This window comes from Castor canadensis, chromosome 9 (genome assembly GCF_047511655.1).
Source record: "Castor canadensis chromosome 9, mCasCan1.hap1v2, whole genome shotgun sequence".
NCBI lineage: Eukaryota > Metazoa > Chordata > Mammalia > Rodentia > Castoridae > Castor > Castor canadensis.
Genome location: NC_133394.1, coordinates 130432154 through 130446827, shown reverse-complemented (window position 1 = coordinate 130446827; position 14674 = coordinate 130432154). Strand labels below are relative to the sequence as shown.

General features: G+C 33.5%; 1 protein-coding gene across 5 annotated transcripts in view; it reads left to right on the top strand.

Moving 5' to 3' along the window:
- Nucleotides 1-14674, top strand: part of Pcdh7 (protocadherin 7) — a 384744-nt gene that overhangs the window by 236497 nt on the left and 133573 nt on the right. Inside the window, exon 3 of one of the 5 annotated variants that reach the window (XM_074042495.1) lies at nt 6922-6948. The exons of the other annotated variants lie outside the window; for them this stretch is intronic. Within the exon in view, the coding sequence (XP_073898596.1) occupies nt 6922-6948 (27 nt within the window). The remainder of the gene's footprint in view (nt 1-6921; nt 6949-14674) is intronic. 5 annotated transcript variants of the gene reach the window in all.

Below are 14674 nucleotides of genomic sequence, written 5' to 3'. Positions count from 1 at the left end.
CAATGTACTCCTGAAAAATCCAGTGTAGATTTAGCCTGTTCTCATGAAAAAAATTTGATAACATATATAAGAGATCATTCATGTTCTCTAGCTTGAGCCATTCTGCTATGTGTACCTATTTCAAAACATCATGTAGCAGCACATGAAAATAGATTGTTTTAAATGTGTTAATTAAAAATATATTGATTAATTATGAAAAGAAAAAGAGAATTACAAGAGAAATGGCAGAAAGTGGAGTGTGAAGGGAGAAAAGCAGGAGCACAGGAGTCATTCTGTTCTGCTTTTTAGTCCTATTCATAGGAATATCTTCGTAAGAAGTTGTTGCAAGCATTTTCAGTAAGCTCTGTTGTCTATGTGAGTTTCTTTTGCTTGCCTCCTTCATCCCACTTTTCCTGGCTGGTCCACTTTTGTACTGCTTTTTCATCTTCAAAGCCTCAAGTACTTTCTCTGCTATAGGAGGCAGCATTGTAGTACTATCCATGTGTGACACCACAGTTGACTTCATCTTCAGAACAAAGCTGTCATCTCTACATGGACTTCTACTTTGGAGATCCTATTTCACATTTCCTCCTTCTGATAGTAAATTAATGAAATAATCTTTAAAACTTCGGGTAATACATATGACCAGCTACATTTTCTAAACCTTACAGGATGTGAGAGTTTCTGGGGAGTGAGAAGAGGAGTTTCCAGCTACCTCCTGATCTCATGCTTATTTTACAATAACTTCTTTTTTCCTTAAATTCTCTTGTGCTGTCCTTCACATCTCTAGGATAAGAGGAACACTTGAATCTATTCCACATACTACAAGAAAAAGTATTGCAGAATTAAGAAGAACTTTGAAATTCCATATTATTGACTCTAGAGGGGGGGTCATAGATTTGAAGAAAAATTTTTCATTGTTTTAAGTATTAAACATTAATTGCAGTTGGAATAGGACAGATATATGACATATACTTTCAGCAAAATTAAATTCTTTTTTATAGGGAAGCAGTTGACAGCTTGATTCTGCTTTTATGCAGACATCTCTTGTCTCTTGCTAGGATCAAGGAAGAGTTGCTGGATTCCTTTGTAGCTTAACTTTGGTCTCTACTCCTAAGCAAGGAATCAATTTGGAGTTACCTTGGCCAGATAACTTGAAAAATGTTATCCAAATTCTCATGTATATACATAAATTCATGTCTCTTTCTACATACATACATATATTTTTATCTTCATCTAACATAAAATATAGATTTTTTTAACAGTAAAAAAGTAGCAATTTTATTGTAAACTATACTTACTAATGAATCAAGTTAGTAGTTTGTTATTGCTTGGGCAGAGATGAAAATCAATTTCCAAAAATGAAAGGTGGGGCTTATTTGTTAAAAAGTCCATGCATGGGTTATTATCTAACATTAAATTTCCAGAATAAGAGGAACACTTGAATCTACTTCATGTAGCACTAAGTTCAAATCAACTGTGTTATTTATTTATTGAAAATCTAACTTTAACTTATGAATGTCAAGCAAAAATAAGCTATCTGCTTTCAATGATTGCAGTCCAAAATCATCACTAAATTTTCCAGAATAAAGGGAAAACAAACATTATCAGAATTGAACCTTAAAAAAACTGTATCACAAGAAATATTTCAAAATCAGGAAAGTAGTGTAGTTATTTGTTGCATAATCACTGGCAGTCTTAGTTTTCATCCAACTTCACTGAATGCAGTGTTTGGAAGAGTTTTTAGCCCTTAAAACACTTACATATTTTTGCATCTAAATGTATGTGGTTTAGTGCAAATTAAATGCCCAAATCAGTATGCATTTCTTGTAGAATGGAAACATAAGTGACATTTTGAAATATTTTAATTGCATGTTCAAAAGTGCTAGTGGATATGCCAAAGTGAGAATAGATCTTGAAACTAATTAATGTGGCTTCATTTATCAAGAGCACTAGAGCTGTTATAAATACTAATAATAGCATTGTAACAGTGTTTTCTGTTTGTCTTTTGACACTCAGTACTGTCATAGTGCTGACATCACCAAGTCAAGGAAAGTCTTTGTATGGATTCTACATTTCTCTACCGCAAATTCTGAGACCTTCTGCGCTAAGGCCTCTTCATCTTTCACTAATATCCATAGTACTGATATTAGTTGATTTGAAAAAAGAAAAAAACTGTAGTCATTGTTTATAGAATTGCAGAATTAATGGAGTCAGTAAAACCCTCTAAATTCATTTGTATTACATGATCCTAATATTTAAAATGCAAAAGAAGTAACAGTTAAGTCACTATGGAAGAAAAATGAGCTAAGGAGAAAACTACATGTGCAGTGGGTAGTATTTTTATAAAATCTGGTTCCATAATAGAGACTATAATACTGAAACAAAATGTTTCAAGATTGCATTCTAGATTAAAGGTCCGGCCTTCATATCTCATCTCTCAGATTCCCAAACATTTGTGAATCTTTGCCATGAAGAGTATATGTTTCACAATGTTATGAGAATATATGGGAAAAGCACTGGATTCAGAATTCTGGAATCAATCTTGAGTCTGTCATTCCTTGATAATTTTTTTCAGTCAATCTTACTTCTTGGATCTTCAGTTTTTTCATGCACTCAAAAATAAGGGAGTTGAAATCACCAATGTTACAGTCTTTTCACCTAATTCTAAAAGTCTACAATGCTATAATTAATAACATAATGTGACTGGTGCCTCAAAAAAGGAATATGGTGAGAGCAAAACTTTATGTTTAAAATTGTATCCAGGAGCAAACTGCCTGTCCAGGTGTAATTTCAAAAATTCATTTTGGGTTCTTATGATTCACCTCTAAAGGCAACCAGTTTGCTACTTCTAGCAAAACAAGATTTCCAGGTTAAATACAAAGGAGACCTCCATGGGCAATAAAGTGATCCAAGTAGAATGTGGCAAAGGCAAGTTTAATAAAACTCTTATTTTAGAGAGAGAGAGAAAACCAGTAGCAGATGAATGTAAACATGTGTAAAGAGAAATGCTCCTCAAACTTGAGATACATTTGTCATTTAGGGCAGAAGTCTAGATTAGTAATACCATTAAAAGAAAGGAAGATGCATTTGTGTACTGCTTTACATGTGATCTTCCTTTAGAAGATCAAAAGTCTTGAGCTAATTATTATTGAATTTTTATTTATATTCCTTCTCAGGAAATTTTATATATTACCATACTCAGTATTTCAACAAATATCATTCCAGACAAGATTGATTATGGAATAGGACTTGAATTTTAGATATTTTAACATCTTATATAAAGTGGACAGCACCTAATTGAGGATTGAGAATGGGTTGGACATAATGATAGCTAAATTAACTTTGTGACTTTGGACAATCTCTGTGACATTAAATAGTTTTATTTGAAAAATTACCAAAACCCTGACCTCTTGAACGATACTAGGATGAGATGAAAAATGTATATAAAGCACATATAATATTACCTATCATAGAATATCTACACATCATTTCTTAGTTGAATTACTTTCAATTTATGTTCTCCTTGAAACAAGAAAAATTCCTAATTCTTAGAATGTGTAAACTTAGGATTTCAACCTTGTTTTGCTGCAGGATGCTTGGCCCTCAGTGAACCATTGTCCTTTTGGTCTCCAGTATTCCCATCGGTAAAAGGGAGGAATTAAACTATATAAACTTAAATCTTCTACTGCCTTTCATCAAATTCTATTTCTTCTGGTCTATTTAGTTTTAAAAGAACAACAATGACAAAAGCAAAATAGGTGCACTCTGATTCTCCCAGCTGCATTTAAACCACAGTGGTTTGTTGTAACACTTCATAACCCAAGAATATACTAATTATTGTGGCCTTTTTAAATCAAAGCCTAATCCTGTGTATGAATCACCTTGAAAAGCTGTATAATTTCCACCTGACATGGGAGACTTCAGATTAGTATTTTTACTTCTTTCTTAAAAACAAGAAAAATTAATCCACACATTGAACTCTTCAAGAGTTGAAATTTTCTTTCTCCTCCTGTCTTAGACATGTAAGTTAACAGTTCTTTGGTCCTGCAATTGGTTTTGCCACTCCTGCTAAATGACTGCTACTGATTACATTAGTATTCAGATTTCTGCCCTATTTTCCCAAGAGGTCATTTTTTTATAAAATTAGTCTTTGCTCTCCTGAGAATAGAATTACTTTTGTCTCTCATGAAGATGATTTAGAGCTATAAGGGCCTATCTTAAGCACCTAAGCAAATAACATAAGTAGTTCCACTATATCATCAAATAATTTACTGTTTGTACAAAGCAAAACCTGTAGGAAATTACAATCCTTTTATTTGTCCCCCTAAAATCTAACGAACCTACAAATTCATTATGAAGAAATAGTTGAACAATGACAAAGGTGATCTTTGTGCAATTCAATTTTTCTTATGTAAAAGTTAAAATTATTCTAATCTAATCAGAGTACAATTAAGAATATCTTTATCCTTCAACATAATATTCTACAATACACTGTGATAGTTCACATTGCCATAGAAATGACACAATTTGTAATTTGTAGGTTACAGACAGTGGCTCTTTCCCCAGCCCATTCCTGTATGATTTTAAGATGGAGAAACCTAACCAATATTATTATTTTGTAGTACAACAAAGTCTTTCTCTTTTCCCACCCACAGGGAAATTCAAACAACTAGCAACAAAAACAAAATATATAATTCAAGCACAAGAACTCTTCTATATATAAATAAAAGTAGCCCTCCTCAATTTTCTTGCTCACTTTCTCTGAATCTCATGCAACTCATTTATAGATCACCTAAGAGGATCAGAAGAAAGCAATAATCCATAATTTTTTAATTTATTTTTTTTGCCACAAGTATTTATTTGTAAAGCTCTTTTTTCTTATTTACTTGATATGTGTTTTCTGTAAGGGCACCCAGATAATGCCTGAAAAGTTTCTAAGTATAGGTGTCAGATTAGGCCAATGGATATCAGTTAATAACTCTACAAAATGTGAAGGATATTATTGCTAGCATCTCTGGGAAATTTTTGTCATTGTTAATAATTATGCTAAACAATTTTAAATAATGAAAATGACATAATACTTTTCTTTATTTTCTAGATACATGGAATTAGAAATAAAGTAGATCTGAACATACCTAATTCTTGCACACATTTCTTTTAGAAGTTTCTTTAAATATGGTATACTATAGGAACATGTTCTCTTTTAAAGATTAACTAGAATACGAGACAGCAAATTAAAACACCAGTGCATACTCAGATACTAATGAGGCCTAGGTAATCCTTATTAGGGCGATCCCAGAGCATGTGTTGAGGAGGAAAGACTCCCTTAGTACATTAGGAGATACTTAATTTCTAGGTAGTGCATTGCACTGCAAGTCTTGGCTATTCACCAAGTCACGATCAGCATGAACCTGAGCAAAGGGAAGAATGAGAATTATTTTAAAGGCCAGGTTCACATCTATGAAAACATGCTATTCCCTAGAAGGGATAAAGGCCTGACTTGCATAAAAATACCCATTCATTAAAATTTCATTTTTCACCCAATTTGGCCATCTCAATCACCACATGAGAAAGGGATGTTAAGGCATTAGCCACCATAGTAGGAAGATGGGAGCTCTATGAAAATAGCATGTGATAATACATTGAGGGAAGCATTTTGTGGAAATCACATTATCTTGGCATGTTTATGCCCACAAGTGTATCAGCTCCACTGCACCTCCTACACATGGTAAAAATAATAATTAGACTGAGAATATTGACTGTGATGGATAGATGATAGTGTCATCACCTACATACTCAGTTATAAACAATTGTAAACACTATAGTCTGAATTAAATTTAAAGAGTTCTCAGTTCCTGAGAAGCCTAACATTTTCCATATGCACTGTCATATTCCATTCTCTTTCAAATATTCATATTTTGTTAGCATTTAGTACATAGGCCTTGGGTTTTTTTTTAAAGAAATATATTCAATTTCAATATTTGTGAACAATGTATCATTTCAGTTACCATCAAGGCTTGCTAAGTTTGTTTAAGACACTAAATTCATTGAAATCCCACCTCTTTTACTTTTGATGCAAATATTTTTACTTTGATGTTGTAGCAACACAAATTGAAGCTTGCAACATGAATTGCTAATGCTAATTTGATTACTTTTGTATTAGTGTTGAGTGCTACAAAATTAGCAGGAGATTGTTTTAAAAAATGAAACTGGGAATGGAAGAACTCTTTCTCTGCAGGCCCTCTGCAATGATGGCAGTATTAATGCATGTACGTTAATGCTTAATGATTCTCAAAAAGAAATGAATGTAGTTTTGAAGGCAAACAATTCAAGAGTTTTAGAAAACCTGACCGTTTGATTTCTTTATTTAAACTGTAATTTAGTAAAAATCCTTACTGTATTTTTTAACAGATCAAAGAGTTCAAACCTATTTAAAATGTGTATTGCAGATGTTTTAGACTACAGTTTATTTTTGGCAGTGAAAATGTTTAATATGATAAGGACAATGTGCCTGAATTGTGAATTCTATACTCTTTGGATAGAAGTGGATCAAGCTTTTTTTTTTTTTTAAGCTATACATGATTAGGTCTTTGATTTATTTCATAAAGTTTAAGAGATTTCCAATGACCTGCAATGATAAAGACATTAGAAATATCAGTTTGCATATCAATCTATATTTAAAACTAAGAGCTGGTGAAAAATGATTTTCTTTTTCTTTTAAACTAGTAATCAAAAATGTTATGCTACAAAGTATATATATCTCACAAATATTTATAAACTGTGAAATATCCCAGTGGTGGAGGTGCAGTAATACTTGCTACCTGTAGTGTGCCTGCAGTGTGCATGTTTCTTGTTGGTTTATTGATGAAATGTCTGTGTAGTGTCTGTCTGTAATTTATACTATGCCTGAAAGTCTCTCTGCTCATTAACCTTTTACAGGTGCAGCACCATTCCAAGGAATTGCAGGTATTAAAATAATGGGCAGTACTTACAAAGACAAAGCACAGCACCCTTAAGAATTAACCTCTTCTTTTGCCCATACTTAGGCAAAGTTTGGAGGTTACTGATGTTAAGATTCAATGAGTTAAATATTATTCATGACCAACCTAAGACAGTGAATGAGAGGGAGGCTAAGGATTTAATACCATATTTTACATTGCAAACGTATTAGTAATTACGTGACATCCTCAACCCTTCCTAACAAAGTTATAAATTTCAAGTAAAAAGAGAAAGAGGGAGTGAGAGAAATAGATAAATTATTACTTATATATCAAATCATCAAAAGTTTTTCCTCAAGATGTGACTAGCAAAATGCATTAGAGTTCATTCACATGCTGTTGATTTTTTTAAAGCATTCTCAGTAATATATGTGGTCTATGGAAATGTAATGCAGAGGTTGAGTAGGTTAGAATATTGATGAATAGAGACTAATAGGCCAAGGGATCATAAACAAAATTAATTACATGGGGATAAAATATTGAATTCTAGTTGGCTGGTTCTCTTTATAGTTATAACAGAATTTTAATATAATGCAACCAGTTAAATAAGATCAGGCATTTAGCATTTTTTCACATATTCATTTCTTAATTAAATACATAATACAAGCAGTAATGTAGCATCAAATGACACATGTGCATGTTCATATATCCCTAAATTCCATGTTTGAATGAAAAAGAAAGATTCATACTTTCTAGTCAGTGCCTCAATTTTTCTCTTTCAAGAAAGTCACATTTAGTTTACAAATATGTTTCTTTGTAAAGAGAATGTTTCAGAAGCATAGACATCTACCTTGGGTAAAGCTTAATAAGTATTAAATAGATTTGGCAAACCAACCATATAATCTACCAGACTTCTTACAGTTGGTGAATGCTATTGTGATTATGATAATCATCAATGCTATTACAAAACCATAATTTCAATGATATTAGTCTTTAGAATGGAAGCCATTTTAAAGAGGTAAAAATGGGCACATTTCATGCAAACCCACTTCTGCTTAATTCCTTCACGATCTAAAATGCCATCATATTCAACCTTTCATTTTAATAAAGAAAACTGTGGTATAAGTTTCTTACACAAATTTTAACAAAAATTCTTAGAGTGCTGGTATAGCAAGTATAATGTTCTGACATCAATCTATTATATGTAATATATGTATACATGCATGTACATATGTAGTGTATATGCAAAAAATAGAATTTTTTTTCTTTATTAGAGGCATTTCAGCAGATATATGTAAAAAAGAAATTTCATGCAATAACTACTCATGGTACTTAAAACTGCTACTATATGGTGGTCAGAGCTGTGGCTTTGAGGCCAGGAAACATGGGATCAAGTTGTAGTTCTGTGACTAGCAGATTGACCTTGGGAAAATAAGCAAGCCATTAAGGTACACATTTCCTTTTTGGTAGTTAAGGATGATGATACTTCATTCTACATTACTGTAGAAATGTGGTAAAGATTAAATGAGCTAATAATAGGAAGTATATAGTATCATCCTGATTGGTTTATGGCCTTTGTTAAGATCTCAGCATGTCTGCCAGCCTTATTCTTATGGTTGCTCAACAGACTATTTGAGTACATGTCCTCAAAAGGATTATTCTGCATTTTTTTAAATTTTTAATGCCTAACAATGAATAATATGCAACACAGCTGAACATGAACAATGCCTGTAGATTTTAACGCTTCTTCCTCCACTGGCCATACAAAATGATATAGGGTGATTTTATAGAACTTCTTAGTATAATAGCAATTTTATACAGTTTAGGAGGAGAGATACTAAATTCAAGTATTTGAAAAATTGTCCCAAGGAAGGAGAAATTCATGTAATCATGCTTATTCTTGAGCTTCTAAGTTTTACATTTTATAATAAAATTGTCAACTCATGTACCCTTGGTTTTCAAATGCAAGCAATTTTTTTTAACTGCAGTGAAACTTAAGGAATAGTCCTTGTAATTTCAGAGGCTTTTGCATTTGAAATTATAAATCACTGTGTCAGTCAAAGAAGAAACTGACATTACCATTGGGATAAAAAGTAAAAGACTAACTCGAAAATATATATAAAAACTTTTTACTCCCTGCTCCTAACTGCCATGATTAAGATCAATACACAGGGCAATTGACCCACTATTTCCAAAAAACAGCTTCCAAACATCAAACTGCCACTCAGAACTTCCAGAGATGTTCATCTCCTCGCACATGGACTATGTATAAATTTGGAGGAGCTGAGGTATATGCCAGCCTGTGGTTCTTCCAAAATTAGCTTCTGCATTCTCTATATTTGAGATGCTACATTGATAGATAATGTACTTGACACATTTTTAAAGAAACAGGGGTTGAAAACTTTCAAATTTGATAGTAACATTTGTGCTCTTTCAAGGTGAGTCACTGTGCCCCAAGACTCTAAAGCATCCATAACACGGACTGAGAAACTGAGGCCAGTGATGATGCTAAGTAATGTCATCCATAAAGTGTGATACTTTTTTAGTTGTAGGGAAAGCCTCTTCCTAACAGAAGCATTAGAAAATTGTGGGAAAACAGAAAAAAAAAGCATTGTCATATCTTAGCATCAGATATGCTGATTCTTTTTACTTTGATACTGCCTTACATAAAAGGTTAATTATAGTTAGAGCAAGAAAATCATTGTAGGTTTATTTTTATTATTTTTATCCACAAAATGTTACAAGAATCTTTTAGTCAAGTAGTCATGCCCCTTAAAATAAAAATGTCACAATTAGAGTATCTAGTTAACTGTACATTAAATAGATCCTAGGCTGAGCACCAGTGGCTAATGCATGTAATCCTGGCTACTTGGGAGACTCAGATCAGGAGGACTGCAGATCATGGCCAGTCCAGGCAGATAGTTCTCCAGTTCCCATGTCCAAAATGACCAGAGGAAAATGAATTGGAGGCATGGCTCAAGAGGTTCAATGCCTGCTTTGCAAGTCTGAAGCCCTGAGTTCAAACCCCAGTCCATCAAAAAAAAAGAAAAAAAGAATATCTATGTATTCTTTTTTTTTTTCTTTTATTATTCATATGTGCATACAAGGCTTGGGTCATTTCTTCCCCCTGCTCCCACCCCCTCCCTTACCACCCACTCCGCCCCCTCCCTCTCCCCCCACCCCCTCAATACCCAGCAGAAACTATTTTGCCCTTATTTCTAATTTTGTTGTAGAGAGAGTATAAGCAATAATAGGAAGGAACAAGGGTTTTTGCTGGTTGAGATAAGGATAGCTATACAGGGCATTGACTCACATTGATTTCCTGTGCATGTGTGTTAGCTTCTAGGTTAATTCTTTTTGATCTAACCTTTTCTCTAGTTCCTGGTCCCCTTTTCCTATTGGCCTCAGTTGCTTTTAAGGTATCTGCTTTAGTTTCTCTGCGTTAAGGGCAACAAATGCTAGCTATATATTCTTGCTTTTGTATAACTTACCCTAAATAATGATAATTGGAAAGTTGTTGAATTTAGTTGGCCATGGTCAAGGTGACAGTAATTACCTGCATTCTCACCTGAAGTTCTCTGCCTAGTGGTCAGTATCATCAAGGCACAGTATGACCCATGATGTCTTTGTGACAGCTGTGCTGTGAATGAACAGTCATTTCCCATCCACAAAAGTTTTTTTCCTAGCTATTATAAATCAAAATAAAACAGGAAATCCATATTTGGAAAGATAGTAGATGACAAAATCAAGTTTATATAAAACTCAAAGATCAGCTTTCTTACGTACCCACTTTAAATGCATGAAAGATATAAATACTATAAGTTACACTTAATTATTTGAAGATAATTCATATGTTAAGTTGGTCCTGTTAACACTTAAATTATTAACTTTAAATTTAATAATTTAAACTTGTGTTACTTTTTGGATCATGTGTGAAATGTCCTCATGAAATCGAAATATTTGTAATTTGAAAATACATGAATTATGTTTATTAACATAGATACAATAAGAAAACTGTAATTTTAATCTTATAGGTGTGTTTCCAACTATTACCAAAATTGGCTTGAGAAACTGAAGCATTTCAATATACAGCTCAGTGCTGTGCAATATAGCAGCTACTAGCCATGAGTAACATCTGAGCATCTGAAATATAGCTAGTCCAAATTGATATGTGTAGTAATAAACACACCAGATTTATGGGATTCAGTATAAATAAGTGGAAACTATCTCATTAATGTTGTGTTCAACAAAATGCATTAGGTTCAGTGTCACTTTCATTTATTTGCATTTATTGCTTTTTAAACAAAGCCACTAGTTACTTTTGTAGCTCTTATGTATGATTTGCTTTGTGTTTTTATTGGTCAGCATTGATGCAGACAGGATTTATCTTTACATTTGAAAGAAAAATTCTGCAAATCAAAGATAAACAAGCAAATTCATTTTCTTTTGCTTCTGTAAGCAATTTCCATAAATTTGTAGCTTAAAACAACACTAATTTATTAACCTACACTTCTAGAAGTCCAAAGTGATTCTGAATGGGCTTAACTCAAGGTGTCAGCAAGATGGAGCTCCTGATGGAGGCTCTAGGATAGAACCTTTTCACTGCTTTCCAGCTTCCTTTACCAGTCACTCTGTTCTTCCTCTTCACAGTAACCTTGGGCCACTAACACAGCAATCTCTCTGATTTTCTCTCTGCCTCTTGCTTACCCTTATAAGAACCCTATGATTGCATTAAGTCCACTGGACAAACCAGGATACTCTCCCCATCTCAAGTCTGATCAGCTACTTCATCTGTCCTTTGCTACAAAACCTAACATAATCACAGGTTTCTGGGGTTAGGATGTGGACCTTTTAAGTGGTCATCATTGTGCCTACCACAATGTTTATACATATATATATTTAATATAATATATGAACACATAACATCTATCTAGCATGTATGTTTGTATGTATGTACCCATCCATCTATTCATCTATTCATCTGTCTTCTCACCATCACAAAAATCTTCAGTGTCTTTCTTTAGACAGCTCTTACTTTCCTTTTTCGTCTCTGAAAAGTTTCAAATAGTTTTCATCTCACCCAAATTGTCCTAGGCAAAGACCAGGATATGGCAATATGGAAAAATGAAGTCGTTCATCTTAATTTGCTACTTCTAACTGAAGGAACATCCCTCTGAGTTTGCTATGTCCTTCAGGTCGATAAGTAATTGGCACAGCAGCCATCTCAGAAATGGATGTGAATTCCAGTGGGTGAGCACATTTTTCACCATGCATACAATTCATGAAGAAGAAAAGCTTTGAGACAAAGCCAAATAGAGGAAAGAGGAAAGCTAATGTTTTCTGCCCATACAGGAGACTGTTAGTTTAGCACAACTTTTGGGAATATGTTGGGATATTCTGCTGTTAAATGAAAAGTGAGTTCACTCAGAAACTGTAGGAATGTGGCAGACATTTGACATATCTCTTTACCTTGCCAGATAATTGGAAAAATGCGGTTTTATTTGCAAAGTGTAATTGATTAGATCATATTTTCATCATTGTTTTTTATAATATTGGGAGTAAACTAGACTTAGTTATAAGACAGGTATTGAGAGTGCTGTTTAAGAGTCAGAATTTGGACATTGCATTTTTACACAAAAGGAGTTAAAGAGTTCTTCAAAGGAAATAACTGATGGTTTTAAATTAAGTCCATCTCTTCACATATTATACTGTAAATTACAGTGTTGAAATTGTTTTCTTGTTTTCAGTAATGATAATGATTTAACTAGACATGGGAAACTGTTCAGTTATTGTATCTACTGGAAAAAGCTAAATTCTCTACTAATTGCCAATAGGTATAAAAGTAAAACCAGTGAACTCTAGGCATAGTGATTTAAACACCATGGGTACCCGTGAAAACTGAGCATTTTCTTTTTTTTTTATTTTGCTTCTCTCTTTTTTCTAATTTCTTTTTTTGTTTTGTCCACGCCAAAGTAGTTAAAACAACTACTTCTCAAAGCTTTGCATAATTTCCATGTAGATGGCTTTTATAGGGAAAATTTTGCCAGCTAACAAGAGATATAATAAAGTTAATTTTTTTGTGAAGGCAGAACATACTTACCATTTATAGTTGTGTAATTTGCTAAGTTCTCTTTTTCATTTCATGAGTGATACTTTTAAAAGTTATGTAGGTAATATTATGATATGGTAAAGTTATGATATGGAAGGAAAATATTTTTCCATAAAAATTAGGGCAGAATGACTTCAATCCCAACTTGGGTGATATTTTCATGAGGTTTTGACATCCTTCAATACTAGAAATTTGCTTTACTAACTTTAGAACTAAGACTACATCTGTATTCAGTAAATAAAGTGTGGGTGGCAATGAATTCCAAATATTCATATATTAGGTCAATTTCCTTAAAAGACAGTAGGGAAGCTGAATTTTGAGGCGCCAGTCAAGGCAAATTTGTTTATATTTAATGACAGTGGCCAATAGCCAAAATGCACACACAAAAAAATTGCCCATTGATTCAGATATTTGTGTCTTGGAGACAAATACCTACACAGGGCACTTTTCTCAAAAAGCATGCAGACAGTGTTGAGCATAGCATGTTGGAAGTAATAACGTATTCTCAATATCTGTAATCAAGACTTTTTTTTGACAGTACTGGGATTTGATTTCTGGGCCTTGCACTTGTTAGGCAGGCACTGACTGTATCACTTGAGTCATGCCCCAACCTTTTTTAGTTTAGTTGTTTTTCAGATAGGGTCTTGTATTTTTGCCCAGAGTCACCTCCTACCACAGTCTTCCGACCTGTGCCTAATCTCTATCTGGGATTGCAAACATGCACTGTCATGCCCAGTTTCTTTGTTGCAATGGGGGCTCATTAATTTTTCCCTAGGCTGACCTCTTTCCACAGCCCTCCTGACTTCTATCTCCCAAGGAGCTGAGATTACCTAGATGAACTATTATGCCCACCAAGATATTTTTAAAGTATACTTAATATAGGGAATTCAGCAGGCAGAATGAACTGTTTGCTCTTTCTATTTATTTTTTTAACTGGGAAATAGGAGACGTAAAGAAATATGTAGGACCCAAAGATATTTCACTCTTCTCTTCTGGGTTCAGGATGAGGCACATAGAAATAAATCTTTAAAGGAACCAAAAGTGATAATAAATAAAATATAATTTAATCAAGCTATTCCTAAGTAAAATAGAATGTCTAAGTAGGAAATTGTGAACTTTTTCCAGGGAAAGCATGGACATATGACCTTTGGTATAGACTTTGAAAGTTAAATAGGAATTGGCCATATTCAGATGAAAAGGAGCTTTTTATGTAAGGGAAACTTCCTAAATAATAGAAAAGGATAGTAGATGAAAACTGTAAGTTGCAGTGATCATCTTGATGTTTGGACAGTGGAGTTTTCTTTTTAAGAGCTGTAGGAGATATTGTTTGGCTGGATGCCTGCCACGTTTATATTTTGTTCACTACCATGGTACAGAGTAAAGAGAGAATGGGGGCAGGAAGGGTAAAGAACATACTACTTAAGTTGATACTCCTGGAGAGTTTTAGGTTAAGATAAGTTGAGAACATGGTTCAATAGCTATGAACAAGCAGTGAAAGGATACACTGTAAGGACTTTTCTCAAAATGTAGTCTGTGGATCAGAAACACAAATATTACCAGACATTTTCCCAAAAGTGCCAATTGTCTGGGACTCATCCCAAACCCAATGAATCAAAAATCTGAGGGTGGGGTTCAGCAATCTTTG